Source organism: Hermetia illucens, chromosome 3, assembly GCF_905115235.1.
Source record: "Hermetia illucens chromosome 3, iHerIll2.2.curated.20191125, whole genome shotgun sequence".
NCBI classification, from domain to species: Eukaryota; Metazoa; Arthropoda; class Insecta; order Diptera; family Stratiomyidae; genus Hermetia; species Hermetia illucens.
Genome location: NC_051851.1, coordinates 179,035,563 through 179,055,318, shown reverse-complemented (window position 1 = coordinate 179,055,318; position 19,756 = coordinate 179,035,563). Strand labels below are relative to the sequence as shown.

Genomic DNA, 19,756 nt, shown 5'->3' with positions numbered 1-19,756 from the left:
TCCCTTTTCGAGGATTTAAACGTTAATTTCTCGTTTAGTACTTACAAAATAATGAAAAGGAACCTGATTTGTGATCTTGAGATCTGAGGGTATCAGCGTCTGAGGGCAAGTGTATAGCCTGTATTTTGAAGGTGACGAAAATAGGAGAAAAGCTGAAAAATCCCTTTTCGAGGATTTAAACGTTAATTTCTCGTTTAGTACTTACAAAATAATGAAAAGGAACCTGATTTGTGATCTTGAGATTTGAGGGTATCAGCGTCTGAGGGCAAGTGTATAGGCTGTGATTTGAAGACGATGGATTTATATATATATATATATGTATAATTGCCATTTATCCTTATGTGTTATCGTTGGCGGTTCGCGGAAATGCACTTCAATTTCCCCGACGAGTTTCCTAGTTGCCCGCATTCCTTCTCTACTATTCTGATCCGAGTGCTCTTGGGGTTACTCACTATTCACCCATCTTGGGAGAGTGGCCTCCACTGCATGACATAGCCAGCAATGCAATTGTCATCACTCTTTAATTTGTGACCTATCCACTGCCGCTTCCGCCTTCTGATCACATCGGATATTGATGACAGGCCTTTATGCCGAAGTTCTTCGTTTGAAATAGTATCAGCCCAGCGTGCCCCGATGATTTCTGTTAATGAACCGCTTACAAGGTTTAGTGGCATTAAAAGTTCCGTAGGTTGGTTTGTGGACCCTGTTTTTAACTTGATTCCACGATTCTTCGAGAAGGTCTAAGGAAGTTTTGCGGATTTAATTTGATGGGATTTATGCTAGTTGTCGGGACTCTGGTGAAGTGATAACCTAATTGATCGCAGTTGATCCCTGACTATTCTCCTTACATGAAGAAATTTTTAATTATCTAAATAACGCGCTGCTAACCTGGTTAATGATGATTTCTGTACATATAAATATCTCTTCTTATTTCTGTACATATGAATATTCCATTTAATGTAAATATTCCAATGAAAGGGTAATTTTCAGAGATTTAGGAAGCTGTGGTTCAATCCATATTCATCTACTCATTATACAATGAAAGCAACCTTCTTTGTTAAACAAATGTATCATCTCGTCAAGGACATGCTATTGACTTCCGCGAAGTTAACTTATTCACGTTTCAGTGAATTGAATCAACTAAGTAATAACGAAAACAAACTTCACCTTCCTAAATTCAATATAATTCGATACCTTCAGTATGTTTTGTATATGTAGCAGTATCCGTCCTCCTACACCGTGTAAATTACGTTAAGTTCCCCCTGAATTCCCACCCTCCATCCATTTATTATTTGTATACGTTCCAACCACCCTTCGTGTAACCATAAAGTTAACAAGTTGTTACAGAAAAGTGTCAATAAAGAAACGAAAATATAGCGTATGGAATATGTGTAAATCACATTATTAAAGAATATTGAAGTTGATTTGTATTAAGAGTACGCGACAACGTGAGTGAGTTTTTCAGAGAATACCTCGTCCTACCTGTCTGCTTTATGGTCTAAGGATGGAGAATGTCGTTAAGTGAAAATTTCGCAGAGTAAAATATATGGGAACGTGTGTTCCGTAAACCATTCTATCAATCCATTTTTGTCAGGAAGTAGCACAGCAGAGAGGAAGTGAAAAGACGTGAAAAGTGAACATTTCAGTCTCTTCAAGTGAAAAAATCTATCCTCGAACAGAATTCCTTTTGTAATTTAAGAATATCGTCTGCTCTGTGCCGCTGATGCTCGGCGACATGTTTCTTATTTTCATATTATGTATATGTTTATGTGACTTGCAAATTCTTCGTGTATCCTTCGAAGGATCGACACTGTGAGGGGAAACAAAAAATGTTACGGGATGAGAGATACATTTTTTTAACAGCTTGTCAATTCATACTAGGGTCCTTTATTCATTTTATTATTTCAGAATCGTCTTCCACATTTCCCACAAGTTCGATGTCTTCTCCTATAGTCCAGCATCCCGGAAGCTAGACCACCTCTTGCTCCTTTTTTGTCACTAAATCCATTAATAGTTTCCTTAATTGATTATTTTTCTTATTGTTCACCTGAAAACAATTTTCCTGTCCTAAAATCTAATTTAAAAAAAATCCAATATTAGAATTTCAAAATTTAAAAACAAATAAAAGGACGAAATTATTTAAACATCTTTCTTGAAATAATAAGATAATTTTAAAACCTACAAAAATCTATCTAGTGGAGTGCTTTAAATGTGTTTGTGTGCGTTGCAGATGGAAATTTAACCGATCCTAATTTATATGTTCAATACATGACACGTAAGTTTGGTTTAACATATCCTTACAGGTTAATGAATTATGATGCTAAAAAAATTACCAGTTGAAAGTCTAATTGTATCCGGTTTCCTTCATTCAACATCCTAAGAAACTCAATGCAGTCCTCGTCCATTCGCTGTTTGGTATTCTGCTTACAGAATACATTAGTCCGATCACAATAGGAAGCAGCGTTATTTGGCGCTACAAGTCCACCACCATTGGCATGAGCAGGCCTCAGTAATAAATCTTCATTTTGCCATCTCCTACTTACGTCAAAATATTTCTATTTCCTGGGAGACTTTCGCACTGACATTTCTCTCCATTCAAAATCATTTCATACGGCATGATTCCCTCAATTTGGCGTAATCAATTTTTCCACCTTAGGCCCAGGATCAATTCAAATCACTGAGGCTCATTCCTGCATTTATGTACATATAATCCTAATATATCATGTCGGTCATTTTCAATTACAGGAGCCATTCTAATGTGGACCAATTGGGCTGAGCCTGGATTGATATTTCATTTTTCTCTTTTCGGCTACATGGCTCCGACCTTCAGCAGCTGAATGCTGGCCAGAGATGGGAAAGTTTTGGAGCTTTCACTTCATTTCATAGATTGATTGATAGTATTTATGTTGCGAACAAGGGAAAACATAATCTGATTAGGTACATACCAAGGCTGGTTCCTTGCAAATATTCATACTGGGACATAAGCAAATAATAAGGTGGAATCCCAACATATGCTATATCATAACCTGCAATGAAGGATACTAGAGCAGTTCCCCATTTTCTGCTGACAATTTATTTAAGATTCTCACTATCTCTTGCGGATACATCTGATCTACGTTGGCAGAAGACCCTCCGTGAAAGCCAATTAAAAATGATGGGAGTGGAAGAAGCTCTATTTTTTACTGATTATGAATTTCAATTTCTTTATTTACAGATCCACCGCAGATCATCAAGAAGCCACAGAACCAGGGCGTTCGGGTCGGAGGTGTCGCTGTCTTCTATTGCAGATCGAGCGGAAACCCACCACCAACAATTGTCTGGCGGAAAAATACGAAGAAGATATCATGTAAGAAACTTGCCCTTTATTACCTATTTTTACGTTCTTCTCCCCTTAATATCGGAGTTTTGACTTGTAATCTATTGTCTGGTCAAATAGCAGATAGAGTAGGGACCATTCCGATCTGTCATAAAGGAACTGCAAACCATGCGATACTAAATTTTTCTGAAGATTCTATTTCTTTTTGTGTATGGGTCTCTCCAGATCTAAAAGAACCACGAGATTTACCACGAACGCTGCTGATCGGAGAAGTGACTTCATACTCAGAGACCAGAACTCTGGGAGAAACCAAATGTCTGCAAACTCGAAAAATATAAGGAGCAACCGAACACGGTGGGCAAGTTTTCCAACTATATATATCACAGTAGTCATCCTGTCTTAATTGGGGACTTTATTCAGTTTCTTTGTCTGTTCGTCGAACATCAGGCAAAATAGTTTGAGCTTTTTAAGCCCATGCTCAGAAAAAATATTGAAAACAAATCCACATACTATTTTCGCATGGAAGAGGGTATCCTGTAAGTGAGGATTAAGATCAAATCCCCTATTCGCTTCGAAATTAATCTGCACACATTGAAGGTCAGGACTGTCCAATGAAAGGCAGAGAGTAAATTAAAAAGAAGAAGTGTACGGGCAAGTCCTAAGTGCAGGCTACGTGGTAGACCTGATGGGATCGTATGGTACATAATCAAATAGGGTATTCCAGCACGAAGCCTTCTCTCCATTCGGCGCAAGCCCAAAAACCCAGTCTTTAGGCTAGGCATAATTGTACTGCATATTCTGTTATAAATTACTACCTTGTTGAAGTTTTTCTAACAAATTCTTTCCACGAACTCATTTTCTTCTTTCCATTGCGTCCAGATTTGGCACGGATGTTTAGGTTATTCCCTTCAGAGAGCGGTAGTAAGCAGTAAAAACCCCACATCCTGCCCCTCGGTACCAAAAGATTTATGCAAGAACCTTTTCTTGCATAAATCTTTCAGCTTCCTTAACATGTATATAATCGACACCAGAGTGAAGAACAGCTCCCAACACTCGATTATTGAAAGGCTCATGTGGAAAAAGGCGAAACAGCAAGAAATAAGGACAATGACATTCCTCGTTAATAATTTGGAAGGAAAAAGAAGAATAGTCAGACACTTTGCGGCTTCGTCAAAATTGATAAAAACAATGAAAGGACTAAACTTTGACATGGTACGATGGTGTAGGAATCACCAGCTCAAAAGGAGCCCCAAGGACCGCAAATTAAAATATGAATGCAGCGGGATATATAAAGTGACATGTAGAGATTGTGACAAGTGCTACAAAGGACAAAATAAAAGACTGGTTTCTCTACACTGGGGAGAGCACTAGAGAGAATGGCGGGAATGGCCAGAGAATTAATAAGAAGAGCACAATGCTGAAAGCAATGATACCACGTCACATGATTGAAGAGAAACATTGTATCACATGGGACAACGTAGAAGTCATCAAGGAATAAGTTAACAGGAGGAAGTTGGATGCGCAAGAGAGCTTGACGATCCTACATTCCAAACTCTACATTCCGATTCGAATAGAGTATAATCGCCGTAAACCTCACAAAGTATTCGATGAAATTACCCCGTGGGAAGCAGAAATGCAATGATTGTCGTCGTCCACTTACACTTACACTCGTTTACACAGCCCATAAGCTGTGAGAGATCTTTTCATCTTTATCTCTACATGTTTGTTCTAAAGAACCTTCCTGTCTTGTCTAACATCCACATATTTCACTTCTTCGGAGAGTTGTAGTTGAGGGCTGTAACCCTCATTTCTGGAAGGCAAAGACCTTTCAGAGTGCGTCCACTATCTTTGAAACCAAAGAGTGAAGTGCAGATTTACAGAACTTTCCACGCTGGCAAGCATGTTGGTTTTCATTTCCTGGGTACGAGCTTAGCGCCTTCTCGCGAATGTGACGCTCAATCAGTCACTCCAGACGTTTCGGTGAAAACAATGTTAAACTGATTTGCCTGAAGTTCTTTGGATTTGAATAGTCATCTTTCCCAGGCTTGGGTATGAAGACTACTTGAATCTTCTGCCAAGAAGCACGTAGTCCACAGCAAGTCATCCACGAAAAATATTTCTTAGAAGTTGTCCTAAGTGCTATTCTTTTGTTTCGTGTGTTGTTTGAAGCTTAGTATTGCAGCTCTCGTCTCTTCATTGGTAACAACCGCCCCCATAGTGCCCCAATTTCACTTGAACCAACTTCGCGTTGAAAGATGTGCAGAAACCGCCAATTCTCATACTCCCACTTATGAGACCTCTTCTCCCGGGTGGTGTACTTCCATGAGAGTCTGTATAGACTCAGCTCTGGAGTTCGTGAAAGTACTTTCCGGCTTTCTAAGGGAGTTTAATTTGGCCGATTCATCCTTACTAACCGCTCGACACAGCCTGGAAGTCTCCTTTTAACCTTTCAGTTCCTCACAGTATGCTCTAAAGGGGTCTCGTTTCGAACGTTTTACAAGCCTCTTATATTCATGCTATGAGTGCCGGAAGTTTCCATCCTTATTGCTTTTACACGCACGATTTAGGAGTCGTCTGCTGGATTTCCCGGGTATTTCTAGTTCTCGCGTCCACTGTGGAACCGTTTTACCGCGTTGAAATAAGACAAGCCTCTTTAAAGCACTCTAAAACTGTGTGATTCAGAGTGTCCAAGTGATCTTCTATCGCCAAAGAAGTCCTTAGTAGCCTAGACAGTTCCACTTTGTCGCCAAGAAATTTATTGAATTTTGTCCAATTCGTTTTTCTAGGATTCCGGCTTTGTATTACAGACTGTTCGCTTGCAATAGTCAGACTAAATTCTAGGTAACCATGATCTAAGAGTGAGACTTCATTTAGCTCTTGCCAGTCTCTAATCAACTGGGACAACTTAAATGCGCATATTCTTAGGTCAATTACTTGCTATTTCTAAGGGTTACTTCCAACGATAATTTCTAACCCAGATTCATAAATCATCCTGAATGGCCTCAAAGTGATAAAAGTTAATTAGAATGAACTTCATTCATTGACGCTAACGTTTTTCTAAACTACTAGACTAGATAACATATGGTAAATGGAAGGCCATATGTTATCTGGCCCCCTGCTGTTCTGACAATCAAGTGGTTATCAAGGCGCTTAATTCAAGGTCAACTTAAGAAGTTCCCGGAAGGGGAATGGGGGCGCTTCTACACGGACTAGATCCTTTCTGCGGATTCGAAAACGGGTTGGAATCAGAATCGGATTCATTGCTACGTCGCTTTAAAATTAAGGAATGGAGCAATCCAGGTTCTTCATGGGAGATACACACCCAAGCGCATAAATGATTGTTTAAATCTCACGAAGAACCTCTGGGTTTTAGTGGGAATAATCACTGGTCACTGTCGTCTAAACTACCACCTGGGGAACCTAGGGATAACGGCGGACATTTTTTGCAGATTGTTAGTGAAGAGTGATGAAATCTCCATACATGTTCTGGGACAGGGTCCGGCACTTGTGGAAAGTAGTTTGAGGCACCTCGCAGAACACTTATACCAGATGTCAAGTTGATATACGCGGAATATATTAAAATTTCTGTTGATCTCATTTGTGTCACCTGTGTAACTGCATCAAATTTTAGCTTCTTGCTCGGTCATTTTTCTTCCTCCCGTAAACCATTGAAAAGGCTCCTTGAGACTGTATTCTTTAAGGCTTGAAGTACATTGTTCAGCTGAGACAGTTAAAATATCTCGAATTAAAGTCGCATGAATTGCTCCTGATCAGGGTCCTATACTCTATAGGTGTTAGGTTGATTGCCCTTTTCAGCTTATCCTTTATTCTTCATAATGTACATCCAACTCCCGGGACAATTATCCTCCATCTGGAATCGACGAATGCAGACGATGTGCTGGTATTTCCTATCCCAAGTTGCCCGTTTGCCTTGTTATTTTTGCTACCGGTATTATCATGCCGTCGTGCCTTTATTGAAGAACAATAACATAAGCATATAAGACGTTATTTCTCCCTGTTTTATGATACGGTAACTGAACTTGGACTATGAAATAGAGGCGAATCCAGTAAATACCTTCGAGCGACGAGTCCTCAGCCGAAGAATATTGGGGCTGAAAAAGTGTGGGAGGTAAAGAATTAAATACAATGTGGAATTGCCGACCTGGCCACGTGGAATGTGTGGATAAAGCAAAAGTTTTGGGGTGACTTCTACAGATAGGATGACGATCACCAGGAAAACTTCAAAAGAAATGTGAGGATTAGATTGACATGACCAAGTCAAGAGCTATCAGGTGTTTCAAATTGGAGGACACGGTATCATGTCCGTGACAAATAGGGGCGAATCCTTAAGGAGGCTAAGGATTGAAATCTGTTTTTAAAGCGATATGGTAAAAGAAGAGGAAGTGCGAATCAATTCAAAGGCGACCAACGTACTTCCTAACTAAAATTGATAATTAGTTGGGTACCATTAACATTGCACAAGACTTTACGGAATTCAAAAGTCACTGACGAGGGGATCATTTGACTTGACCGAAGTATTTATATAAACCAAGTTAAGAAGTAATTGTATTGCCTTTCAATATAACAGAAAATCCTTGTATTTTCGTCAATAAGGCGTTTTAAGGGGGTCATAATCCATAATAATACTTCTGATGAGGGTGGCGATCGGTATCACGCTTTTCGAGTCACTCTTTACTTGTAAAAGTTCCAGGTGTATTTCTTATGGAACCGAAATTGATTGCAACTTTCCATTTTTTCACAGCTACCCAAAGTCGTTACACAATAATTGATAATGGTGGTGAATCGATACTTCGAATTGAACCCGTTCGAGCTGGCCGTGATGATGCTCCTTATGAATGTGTTGCTGAAAATGGTGTAGGGGATGCGGTCTCTGCAGAAGCTACGTTAACTGTTTACGAAGGTAAGTCTTCAGTTTAATTATGATTATGGAAATAGTGGGGATAGTTTCATGAAGAATTTATTGCATAAAATAAATTATATTTCGTGGTGGGGGTTTATAACATCAACAAATCAAGAAAAAAATGTTTCAGAATTTTTGAATTTTTTTATTTCACGGTATATCGTTTCTATAAAGAGGTTTATGCATCGTTGTTTTTTGTACAAAAAATACAGGATGTACTAGTTTACCTTTAGCAATTTGGGAATTATTTACTTAAATGCATAATATTGATTCTTAAGGAAAATGCCGAGGAAAGTCTGTAGTGATCACTAGCAAAATGTACATTATACAGAAAAAATACAGTCATCTTAGTAAAGTGAATGGAAGCACCGAAAATTTCGAATTTTGGCAATGGCATACATACATGTACATATCCAAATTTCAAAATATAGTTGCCATAAACCTTTATATGGGACAAGTCGATTACGGACAAAACTGGTCCGCGGTGGAGTTTGTAATGACCTAATGGACTTTTAGATGAACAGAAGATCAACCAAAGTAGCCGGAGACGACACAGAGGGAAGAGCTATCCCAAAAACCTAAAATATGGCGAAATTGACCGTAAAGGTTGGGCCGAAAATATTGATGCTGCATCGAAGTGCTCTGTCGACACGTGCCTGAGTGCTAGCCAGGCTCGATATGGGGGTGGGGGTACTTTGAGTGCTCTGATCGCTCACATGTCATTTTTCTAAAAATTCGCGTGTCCTTTCCGGTGCGTGGGTCCGCAATAGATCCTGCAAAATACTTAATCAAGGGGATTCGCCTGCACCTATTGAAATGAACAACACGCGAGCTAAACCTGGAAGTAAAAGAAATAAAAAAAGATGGTTTGACCGGGCGCGTGGAGTCGGACCCGAGTCCCGCGATCGAAAAGGAGGATCCACGACGGATCACATCCTCGATCATTATTCCTCCTGCCTCAGATGTTTTGTGAAGCGCGGCCTGTGAGGATTCGGTCCTGCCTTAACATCCTCAGGGCATTATATTGGAGGATATCCCTTATTTCGTGAAAGTTTTGCGGAGCTAAGAAGGGAGTCCTCAAATTAAAGAAATCTAGCTGGAATTCATTAGATTATAACTAAACTCAAACATAATAATAGAAAAAATCGGCAAAATAATAAAATAAATACGGAAAATAATAAAAAAAATTAAATATTGTCGGAAAACAAAATAAATCCACTATTGAAATTACCGAATTACCACCTTCACCAAGAGCTCTGTGTGATTTTTTTTGTTAAAGTCTTAATTAAGTTAATTCTATGTTTCACTACATCACTTTTCATTTCACTTTAACATTGTGCCTATTATTGACACCGGTGTTCCGTGACGGCGACTTCCTCCGCGATCAACGCATAGGCATCCACTTCACTACCTGGCACTGTCCTAAGTAAATACGCATGGTTGGACAAATTCCTGTCGAACACCTACCGGTTTCGGTCCTGGATGGAGCCGAGGGCGGACTGTCCTGGTAGGGAACAGCATAACAAACACAATTCAAGTATAAGCAGGCGAAGGCACGACCTTTCCTGCTGGGCACTCTCGAGTGTGGAAAACTACGCGAATCTATGTTTGCACTTTCGGGGCTAGGTTCCGTGCGTCAAAAAAATCAGAAGAATTCAATATGGACGTATCAAGTTGCAGCCCTCGCAATCCCCTTCAATGGGCATCTCGCAGGTCACACCTGATATTCTCTAATCACGGTAATAAAAATGAAACCAAAATGCAACCTAGTGAACTAAAAATTATTTTACCAAATTCACCGTTCTTGAATTGGTGATTTTCTTTTCGTACAGTCTCCAGTAAGGAACCTAATTCAGCCCTTCTGTTTTGTGAACTTAGGCCCAGTTATTATTAACACGGGATTATCTGAATATGAAGTTATTTTTCAAAAAACAATTAGTAGCCGAATGGTCCGCCACGTACTGAACCCAGGGCGCCGGGTTTTAAATCGACCAATACGGCACGTATCACGTATTCACCGCTGAATGTATGTCCACTGTAGATGATTTCTCCGAACATCAACTCCAATCTACTAACTGCTGGGATATGAAAAATTTAATTTTTTTTAAATTTATTTTGACAAAATTATAGATTTTAGATCAATGCACGCACTTTCTCCCAAAATTTCACCAGCACTGTCCAAGGCTCGTTTACTTATTTTGCTTTGTTGCCGGTCCAGCCCATTAGCCGTTCCTTCAATTAACCGGTCCCCGGGTCCGCTACGTACTTGTAAAAAATTCCTTCTCACTCGCCTCGACTCGAACAAACGTTAGTTCTGCATTCCGAAATATATGGACCGGCTAAGTTTAAATACAAGGTCAATGTCAATGAAAGGTGAGGGGTGCTAAAAATGGAAGAAACGAGGAGAATATTGCATATGAGCGGATGCATTCCCTTTTTGGTTGCCTCTGAAAAAGACGAAGGAAAGACTGCACATGTCGCACTGATGCGGACACTACAAGCTGCTGAAGGATTCCCATGCCTTCAACCAACCTTGCCAAGGTGTCTTCGTCTGAGATCTGAGGATGCCGGGTAGCTGCGTAAAAAGTGCAGGGCCGTCTCCTCCTCCTCCTCACATTGGCTGCACACAGCCGAAACCCCTACCCCAATCTTTTCCATATGGTAAGGGGCAGTGTCCCGTCAAAAGCCCCACTAGGGTTTTCATATCCCACTTCTTAAGGGACAACAAAAATGCCGCTCTAGTGGCCCTAGGCTCCTTCACAAGGATTTTCGCTTGCCGGCAAGAGTCCAAATTTCTCCACTCGGTTGCGTGAATCCTTGCAATTTCACCCTTCAGAGTAGACTTGATAGTAGATGGTCGGATTACAACAGCTGGTTCTGGCCCCACCATTGTGGATCCAGACCCTCGGCGAGCCAGTCTGTCAGCTTCCTCATTACCGGCGATGTTGGAGTGCCCCGGCACCCACATCAGGAATGTTTCGTTCAGTCGACCAAGTTTCAGCAGCACCTGATGACAACTCCACACCAACTGGCTTGCTATGTTGTTGCTATTTAGTGCTGATAATGCCGCCCGACTGTCGGAACAAATTCGAATGGTGGGACCCCTCCATTTTTGTCGCAGACATTCTTCTGCTGCCAATGAAATGGCATATATCTCCGCCTGGAATATGGTCGTCGTTTTTCCGAAAGGTCGGGCCAGTTCTATAATCAGATTCTCCGAGAAGACACCTGCACCCGATCCATCCTCCGTGACTGACCCGTCGGTGAAGATTATTAGGTCTGTAATCTGAAAATACTCATGGTCACTTGTCGACCATTCATCTCTTTCGGTGATTACGACAGTGTATGTCTTTTCAAAGACGAATCTGGAAACCATATGATCGGTCGGCATCAGGGCTACCGGATGTTTTTCAAGGAATTTCCAGATAGACGCATGCCCTTTGGATTGGCCGCCTTTCCACGTCCCAATGGTATCGAGCCTATATGCGTCGTTGGCCGCTTTCCGTTTCACCTCCAAGTAAATGGGGGGTAAATTTAGGATAGCTTGAAGTGCCGCAGTCGGCGTAGTACTCATTGCTCCAGTAGTCTCTGAATTTTCAGAATCTGCGTTAGCAGCTTCCTGCTATTAGCAAAGTTCAGTGTTGGCCACCAGACGATGCATGCATACATCAAAATGGGTTTTATTATAGATGTATACATCCAATATATCCGTTTAGGTGAAAGTCCCCAGGTCTTACCTATCGAATTCCTACAGCACCAGAGCAATCTGCAGGATTTCTGATATTGTTCCTGATATGATGCACATACTGTGTCCGCAAACTTGCCGGTAATTATTACGGCTAAGTCGTCCGCAAATGCTTGCGCGAAGACTTTTTTGTCCTCCAGGAGCCACAGCAGGGTATCCATCACCAAGAGCCATAACAGTGGAGAGAGAGCCCCCTCCCTGTGGGCAGCCCCTGAGACATCCTGCTTCAGTAAACTTCTGGCTGATCGATATGTGGATTTTTCTCCACTCTAGCATGTGAAGGATCCAACTGATTAGCAGCGGTTCGATTCCATGCTGTCTTGCCGTGCTGTCTCCGTGGATTTGCCTTTCTGGTAGGCGTGTTGCCTATGGTGAAGTGGCCATTTAGGAATGTGTGTATCCCTTATGAACCGATCTACTAGTCTTTCTACTCCTTTTAGCAGAAAGGACGTTAGGCTGATCAGTCGAAAGCTTTTTGCGTCTGTGTAGGTGGGTTTTCCTGGTTTGGGAATGAACAACACCTTCACATCCCGCCACTTAATTGGAATATAAGCGTGTGCTAGGCATGCACGATATATATTCCGAATGTGTAGACCCAGGGCATCCATTCCCTCTATTACTAGCGCAGGGATGATCCCATCCGGACCTGCAGACTTGTATCTATGGAACGAGTTAAATGCCCATTTCACTCGCTCCAGTGATACTACTTTGCATACCAGATTCCAGTCTCTCGATTGAGGGCTGTATGCATCTGTTGGCCCCGAGATTAGATTTAAGATGCTGCCTGGGAAGTGTACTTCAAGCAAATGATTTGCCGTTTCTTCATCGCTTTCTGTGTACTTCCCATTCTGTAAACGTAAATAACCGAGTTTCTGGCTACGTTCTTTCACCAGAATCCGCTTCAGCTTTGAGGTTGCCTCAAGAGAGTTAGTCTCTTCGCAAAAGCGTCTCCAAGATGATCGTTTAGCCGATCTTATGCTCTTCTTTAGAGCCTTCTGTGCCTCTTTATAGCGATTCTAGCTAGTGCTTAATTCACCCTTCAGAGCACGATTAAAGAGCATCCTTGTCGTTCTCCTCTGTTTTGCCAAATCCGAGTTCCACCATGGTGTTTTACCCTTCTTTGGCATCTTGAGTGGACAGCTTTCTTCGAAAGCTTCTCTCATGCTAGTTGTGATCATCTGGGTTGTCTTCTCAATTCCAGCAATGGATTTGATGCGGTTCCCAGAGATCGTGACTCGGGCGCTCAATTCTGTTTGATACATTACCCAATCTGTCTTCCTCGATTTCCGAAATGGAGTGGGGGGAGGTGGATCCATGCCAATAACGAAATCAACGCGTCTGTGATCCGAGGGTGTGATATCGTTGGATACTCTCCCCTCTCCGATCAAAGCCGCGATGTCAGGAGATGCCACCGTGATGTCGATGACCTCTCGCCTGACCACGTTGAAGAAAGTGGGTTCATTACCCACATTTAGGATCTGCAAATCGGTTCCTACTAGATACTCCAGTAGTCTTGATCCTCTTGCATTGATGTTCGAACTTCCCCAGCATATGTGGTGAGCGCTGACATCACATCCTGCTATTACCCCCATGCCTCTACTTTTGGCATATTGGATAGCTCTGATGAATGTTCCACTGGGAACGTCTTCTGCATCGTAGGGGAAATATACAAAGCACCATAGTATCTCTTTATCTCCCTGTTGACTTTTTATGGTTAGCTTAGCCGATGTGGTGTCGCCATCACATAGGTCGTTAACCAGGTTAGCCTGGAAGTCTGTGGAGATTGCCATGCAGGTGCGGGGTCGATCGTTTCCATTGGCATACAATGGGTCAGCATGTTGGAAGTTTAGGCCCCTGACTGCCCCACCAACAACCCACCGTTCTTGTATGAGGTATATAAATGTCTTGCAGCTATTGATCCGACGACTGATAAGTGCAGTCGCCGCTTTACAATGCTGCAAATTTACTTGGGAAATGTGGCACCTCATCTACGTTTCAGATGAAGCTGCCGGGGGCTGCATGTCTCCTTCAATGGTTTTAGGAGCCGGCACTTGTAACGTGACGGTCCGCAGCCCATAGTAGGGCCGGCAACCCGATTTTTCCCGAACTTTCTTAACATCAGGTTCGCCGATAGTGAGAAAAGTTCCCGGTCTATCGGTTGTCTCTCCTGTTTTGCTGCCTAGCAGCAACCAGGTGGAAGTGTTAAGGTTGTTCTGTACACCAAGTTGTTCCAGGACCCCGGCACCATTTCGCTCTTCTTCTGGAAGCCAGAGAAAGCACTTTTTGATCGATGGAAGCTCAGAGACCCTTTTCAAGGTTAGTCGTGCACCCTCCCACACATCGTTAAGGGAGGGGCAGTACTGCCTGAGCCACTCATTCGTGCCTTCGTCGACAAAGTTCAGCCGTAACATTTTACAGTATACACCTACCGACTCAAAGCAAAGCTTAATGCCTTGCGCGGACGCAGTCCTAACAGCTAGGAGGAGTTTCCTCCTAAGCTGTTCGCACTGCTCATTATCGTAGCCGGATGGATTAGAGTCGTCATACAGGACCCATCCATTGGCTTCGATAGCCTTGACTGCAAATGAAGGCCTAGCCGTTGTCGGCCGAGCCCTCTTTGCTGCCTTTTGTGTCGAAGAGTTAGGATCGTCCGAAGACCGCTCCCGCTTCGGTTTCCCCTTAGCCGCAGGTGCCTCGAACGCTCCTTTCCCATCAATCTTGGCACAGCTCTTGGGTTGTGCGTTGCCCGGAGGCGGTTTGCCCGAAGGCAGTTTGCCCGGAGGCGGTTTGCCCGAAGGCGGTTTGCCCGAAGGCGGTTTGCCCGGAGGCTGTTTGCCCGAAGGTGGTTTGCCCGAAGGCAGTTTGCTGTCCGTGGACAGGTGCTTACCCATGGCCAAGACTTTAGCATCAGCAGGTGGCGCCGATTGGAGCCTGGGTTCAGGAGTACTGACAGAAGGGGTCTGCTTCGGCTCGTCTGTTAAGGACTGGGTCCCAATTGAATTGGTTCCCATTTGAATAAGTGGGGAATCTGAGTCTAGACTCAGGTTCTCCATCGATGAGCTCAGGGTTGCCCCTTCACTCGGGGTTGGATCGTCACGATCGAAGTTTAACTGTGTTTGCTTAATAGGTTTATGTTTTTGTTTTTTTGTTTTTTCATAGTTGGCTGCCATGGCCTCAATTTTTCCGGGGAAAGTAAGTCGATCTCGGCAGAGCCCCTTTTTGGCGAGACATCATCATCATCAACGGCGCAACAACCGGTATCCGGTCTAGGCCTGCCTTAATAAGGAACTCCAGACATCCCGGTTTTGCGCCGAGGTCCACCAATTCGATATCCCTAAAAGCTGTCTGGCGTCCTGGCCCACGCCATCGCTCCATCTTAGGCAGGGCCTGCCTCGTCTTCTTTTCCTACCATAGATATTGCCCTTATAGACTTTCCGGGTGGGATCATCTTCATCCATACGGATTAAGTGACCCGCCCACCGTAACCTATTGAGCCGGATTTTATCCACAACCGTACGGTCATGGTATCGCTCATAGATTTCGTCATTGTGTAGGCTACGGAATCGTCCATCCTCATGTAGGGGGCCAAAAATTCTTCGGAGGATTCTTCTCTCGAACGCGGCCAAGAGTTCGCAATTTTTCTTGCTAAGAAACCAAGTTTCCGAGGAATACATGAGGACTGGCAAGATCATAGTCTTGTACAGTAAGAGCTTTGACCCTATGGTGAGACGTTTCGAGCGGAACAGTCTTTGTAAGCTGAAGTAGGCTCTGTTGGCTGACAACAACCGTGCGCGGATTTCCTCATCGTAGTTGTTATCGGTTGTGATTTTCGACCCTAGATAGGAGAAATTGTCAACGGTCTCAAAGTTGTATTCCCCTATCCTTATTCTTGTTCGTGCTTGTGTTTGACCAGTGCGGTTTGATGTTGTTGGTTGATTCGTCTTCGGTGCTGACGTTGCCACCATGTATTTTGTCTTGCCTTCATTGATGTGCAGCCCAAGATCTCGCGCCGCCTGCTCGATCTGGATGAAGGCAGTTTGAACGTCTCGGGTGGTTCTTCCCATGATGTCGATATCGTCAGCATAGGCCAGTAGTTGGGTGGACTTGAAGAGGATCGTACCTCTTGCATTCACCTCAGCATCACGGATCACCTTCTCGAGGGCCAGGTTAAAGAGGACGCATGATAGCGCATCCCCTTGTCGTAGACCGTTGTTGATGTCGAATGGTCTTGAGAGTGATCCTGCTGCTTTTATCTGGCCTCGCACATTGGTCAGGGTCAGCCTAGTCAGTCTTATTAATTTCGTCGGGATACCGAATTCTCTCATGGCCGTGTACAGTTTTACCCTGGCTATGCTATCATAGGCGGCTTTAAAGTCGATGAACAGATGGTGCAACTGTTGTCCATATTCCAACAGTTTTTCCATCGCCTGCCGCAGAGAGAAAATCTGATCTGTTGCTGATTTGCCTGGAGTGAAGCCTCTTTGGTATGGGCCAATGATGTTCTGGGCGTATGGGGCTATCCGGCCTAGCAAGATAGTGGAGAATATCTTATAGATGGTACTCAGCAACGTGATACCTCTATAATTGCTGCACTGTGTGATATCTCCCTTTTTATGTATGAGACAGATTATGCCTCGCTGCCAATCGTCAGGCATTGATTCGCTGTCCCATACCTTGAGCACAAGTTGATGAACCACTTGGTGTAACTGGTCGCCTCCATATTTAACCAATTCGGCTGTAATTCCATCGGCTCCTGGCGACTTATGATTTTTTAGCCGATGAATTGCACGGACTGTTTCTCCTAAACTTGGTGGTGGCAGTATTTGTCCGTCGTCTTCAGTTGGCGGGACCTCCAACTCGCCGATGTTCTGGTTGTTCAGTAGCTCATCAAAGTACTCAACCCATCGCTCTAATATGCCCATTCTGTCGGAAATCAGATTTCCCTCTTTGTCTCGGCAGGATGAGCATCGAGGTGTATAAGGCTTCATCCTGCTGACTTGTTGGTAAAACTTCCGCGCCTGGTGCGGTTGCTCCCTGTACTTTTCTAGTTCACAGACTTGTTGGTTCTCCCAGGCTTCCTTTTTCCGTCTGTGAAGTCGCTTCTCCGCTCGACGGAGTTCGTGATAAGTCTCTGCGCGTGCCCGCGTTCTTTGAGAATGCAACATTACTCGGTATGCGGCATTCTTCCGTTCCGTTGCTAGCTTACATTCATCGTCAAACCAGCCGTTCCGACTCCTTTTGCGGCTGGGGCCAAGTATATTTGTGGCCGTATCCATGATAACGTTCTTCAGGTGGTTGTGAAGATCATTAGTTGATGCTTCATCTCCAGGTCCTCTATTGACTGCGGTTATTGCGGCATCCATTTCCCTCTTATAGGTGTCGCGGAGGGTTGTGTTGTGGATGGCTTCAGTGTTCACTCTCACCTGATTGTCAGAGGGGATTCTAGATGGTATTGTTATTCGAGCTCGGAGCACCATGCCAACGAGATAGTGATCCGAGTCTATATTGGCCCCCCTATATGTTCTGACATTCATCAAGGCTGAGAGGTGGCGGCGTTCGATCAACACGTGGTCAATTTGGTTGAAAGTGGTCCCGTCTGGAGAGGCCCACGTATGTTTGTGGACCGCTTTCCGCGCAAACCAGGTACTTCCAACAACCATTTCGTGTGACCCTGCTAATTGAATAGTCCGCAGTCCGTTATCATTTGTTTTTTCGTGTAAGCTATGGGAGCCAACGTATCGCCTGAATACGGGCTCCTTCCCTACTTGGCTGTTGAAATCCCCAAGTATGATTTTGATATCATATCTGGGACAGGCTTCGAGGGCTCTTTCTACTGCCTCGTAGAAGGTATCCTTCTCCGACTCTGCAGTCTCCTCTGTAGGGGCGTGAACGTTTATGAGGCTTATATTTCTAAACTTGCCTCGCAAGCGCAGAGTGCATAGCCGTTCGCTTATACTTTCAAAGCCGATAACAGCAGGTTTCATTTTTTGGCTGACTAAGAAACCTACTCCGAGCACATGGTTTACTGGATGGCCGCTATAATATATGGTGTAGTGGCTCTTCTCCAGGAAACCGGTCCCTGTCCATCGCATCTCTTGCAACGCTGTTACATCAGCCCTATATTGGGACAGGGTATCGGCTAGCTGCTTATCAGCTTCATCTCTGTACAGGGAGCGCACGTTCCATGAGAAAATGCGCAAATCGTTGTTCCTTTGTCGTTGCCGGGTCCGTCGTTTTAATATCCGTCCTATCCGAGGCTCCTGTTGTGGCTTCGTAACGGTTGTTTTCCGTGTAGGGTTGTCAGCCCTACCCAACCCCCAACCTGGAGGACCAGTTGGTACAATTTGTCCCGTTTTTAGGCGCGGGAGACTCGCCTTCATCCTTCTCCGTCTGCAGCTTTTCGTTAAGAAAGAGCTCCCAGCGGTCACCACGTGGAGGTGGAGATAGGGTTTGGTAGTAGAGCTGTTGGTGTTGGTTCAGCAGGCATTTCCCAGGTTTTATGCTCCATCGTGGGTACCAATCCACGTTTCGCCCCGGGACCTATACTACCCTTTGACCACCATGGAGACATGGCTAATTGAAACTGGGGGTCGCCTGGTACCCAGAGTTCACCGTTTACGGCCACATCTTAACCCCTGTGACCATTCAGCCCTCGGCACGGTAGTCACACCTTGGCTTGGGGTTTTGATTACCGCTTGGCTTCAGGTGTAACCTCCCGTTTCCTGGAGGATCTCCCTTACTGAGCTCCCTCACCACGACAAGGTAGGTAATCGTCGAGGGAGAGTCGGCTACATAAATGCTGTCGGATTTAATGGGGAATTTTTCTGTTTTCAGAGTGAAAAAAATATAGTAGTTATCAGCACAAATCGTTAATATTTATGGAATATGAGTTCGTCCCTTGCTCAGCTTAAGAGCATTTCGAGCGTAACCTTTTTTCATACCGAAAAAGATCCACGAAATAATCTCATTGAAAAACATCCCAGGGCTTCTTAGTTGAATCTGTAGTGGCCTTCTTTTCTTAATTAGGTGTAAACTCGGCAAAGAAGGTTTCTCTTTATGTTATCAATGACATGATTTAACGGCCCTGAAAAGTCAAAACATTTTAAAGAAATGTGTACTGTGAATTAAGTATTAGATATCAACAGAAAACAAACAAAACATTCTCGAAAAGCTACGCATCATTTTTCAGAGGAGATCTTTAAAATAATCCACTTATTTTTTGCTTTGAAGGTTTGAATGTGCGTTTTAAACGATTCAGCATTTGCATAGAATACGAAACAAATTTCAGCATTCAGTGGAAAGTTCCTAAAAAATGAGAAATGAGATCAACTTGACGCCTACATACCTAATTGTGTCCTTGAAAGGATGCCAACAGAAAAAGTGTTTACTTTCCATCTTCACTGGGAATTATGTCATATCCTATCTGCTGGAATTAAATTCCGCACAATATACCACATCATATTAAACCATTTCTTTCATTTCGCTCTGAGCGTCACATATGAAACGCGTTTGTCTTCTTGGTTACTCCGTGTAATGCTTTATTAGGCATCCCACAGCGGAACAGCCGCGTGGAGTTAAGTGTCAGATCTCTTTTTATTTTCTCGTAATGAGGATAAAACAATTCAGAACCGTCATGTTATGTTCATCCATGTGAAGTTACAAATCCAAAGGAAGGACGCATACACAGCTACCGCTACTCGGGTCGGCTCTTTGGAATGAAATTTGTTCTGTATTCGGGTGGTATCAGGACGAAGGAAAAAATTCAACATTGAAC

General features: G+C 43.5%; 1 protein-coding gene across 15 annotated transcripts in view; it reads left to right on the top strand.

Annotated features, from left to right (window-relative positions):
- LOC119652655 (tyrosine-protein phosphatase Lar) overlaps positions 1-19,756 on the top strand; it is a 994,202-nt gene that overhangs the window by 672,138 nt on the left and 302,308 nt on the right. For 14 of the 15 annotated variants that reach the window (XM_038056909.1, XM_038056910.1, XM_038056916.1 and 11 more), the window contains 3 exons: positions 2,231-2,275; positions 3,215-3,346; positions 8,079-8,237. In XM_038056909.1, coding sequence (XP_037912837.1) covers positions 2,231-2,275; positions 3,215-3,346; positions 8,079-8,237 — 336 coding nt within the window. The remainder of the gene's footprint in view (positions 1-2,230; positions 2,276-3,214; positions 3,347-8,078; positions 8,238-19,756) is intronic. The other variant, XM_038056920.1, reaches the window with a different exon arrangement.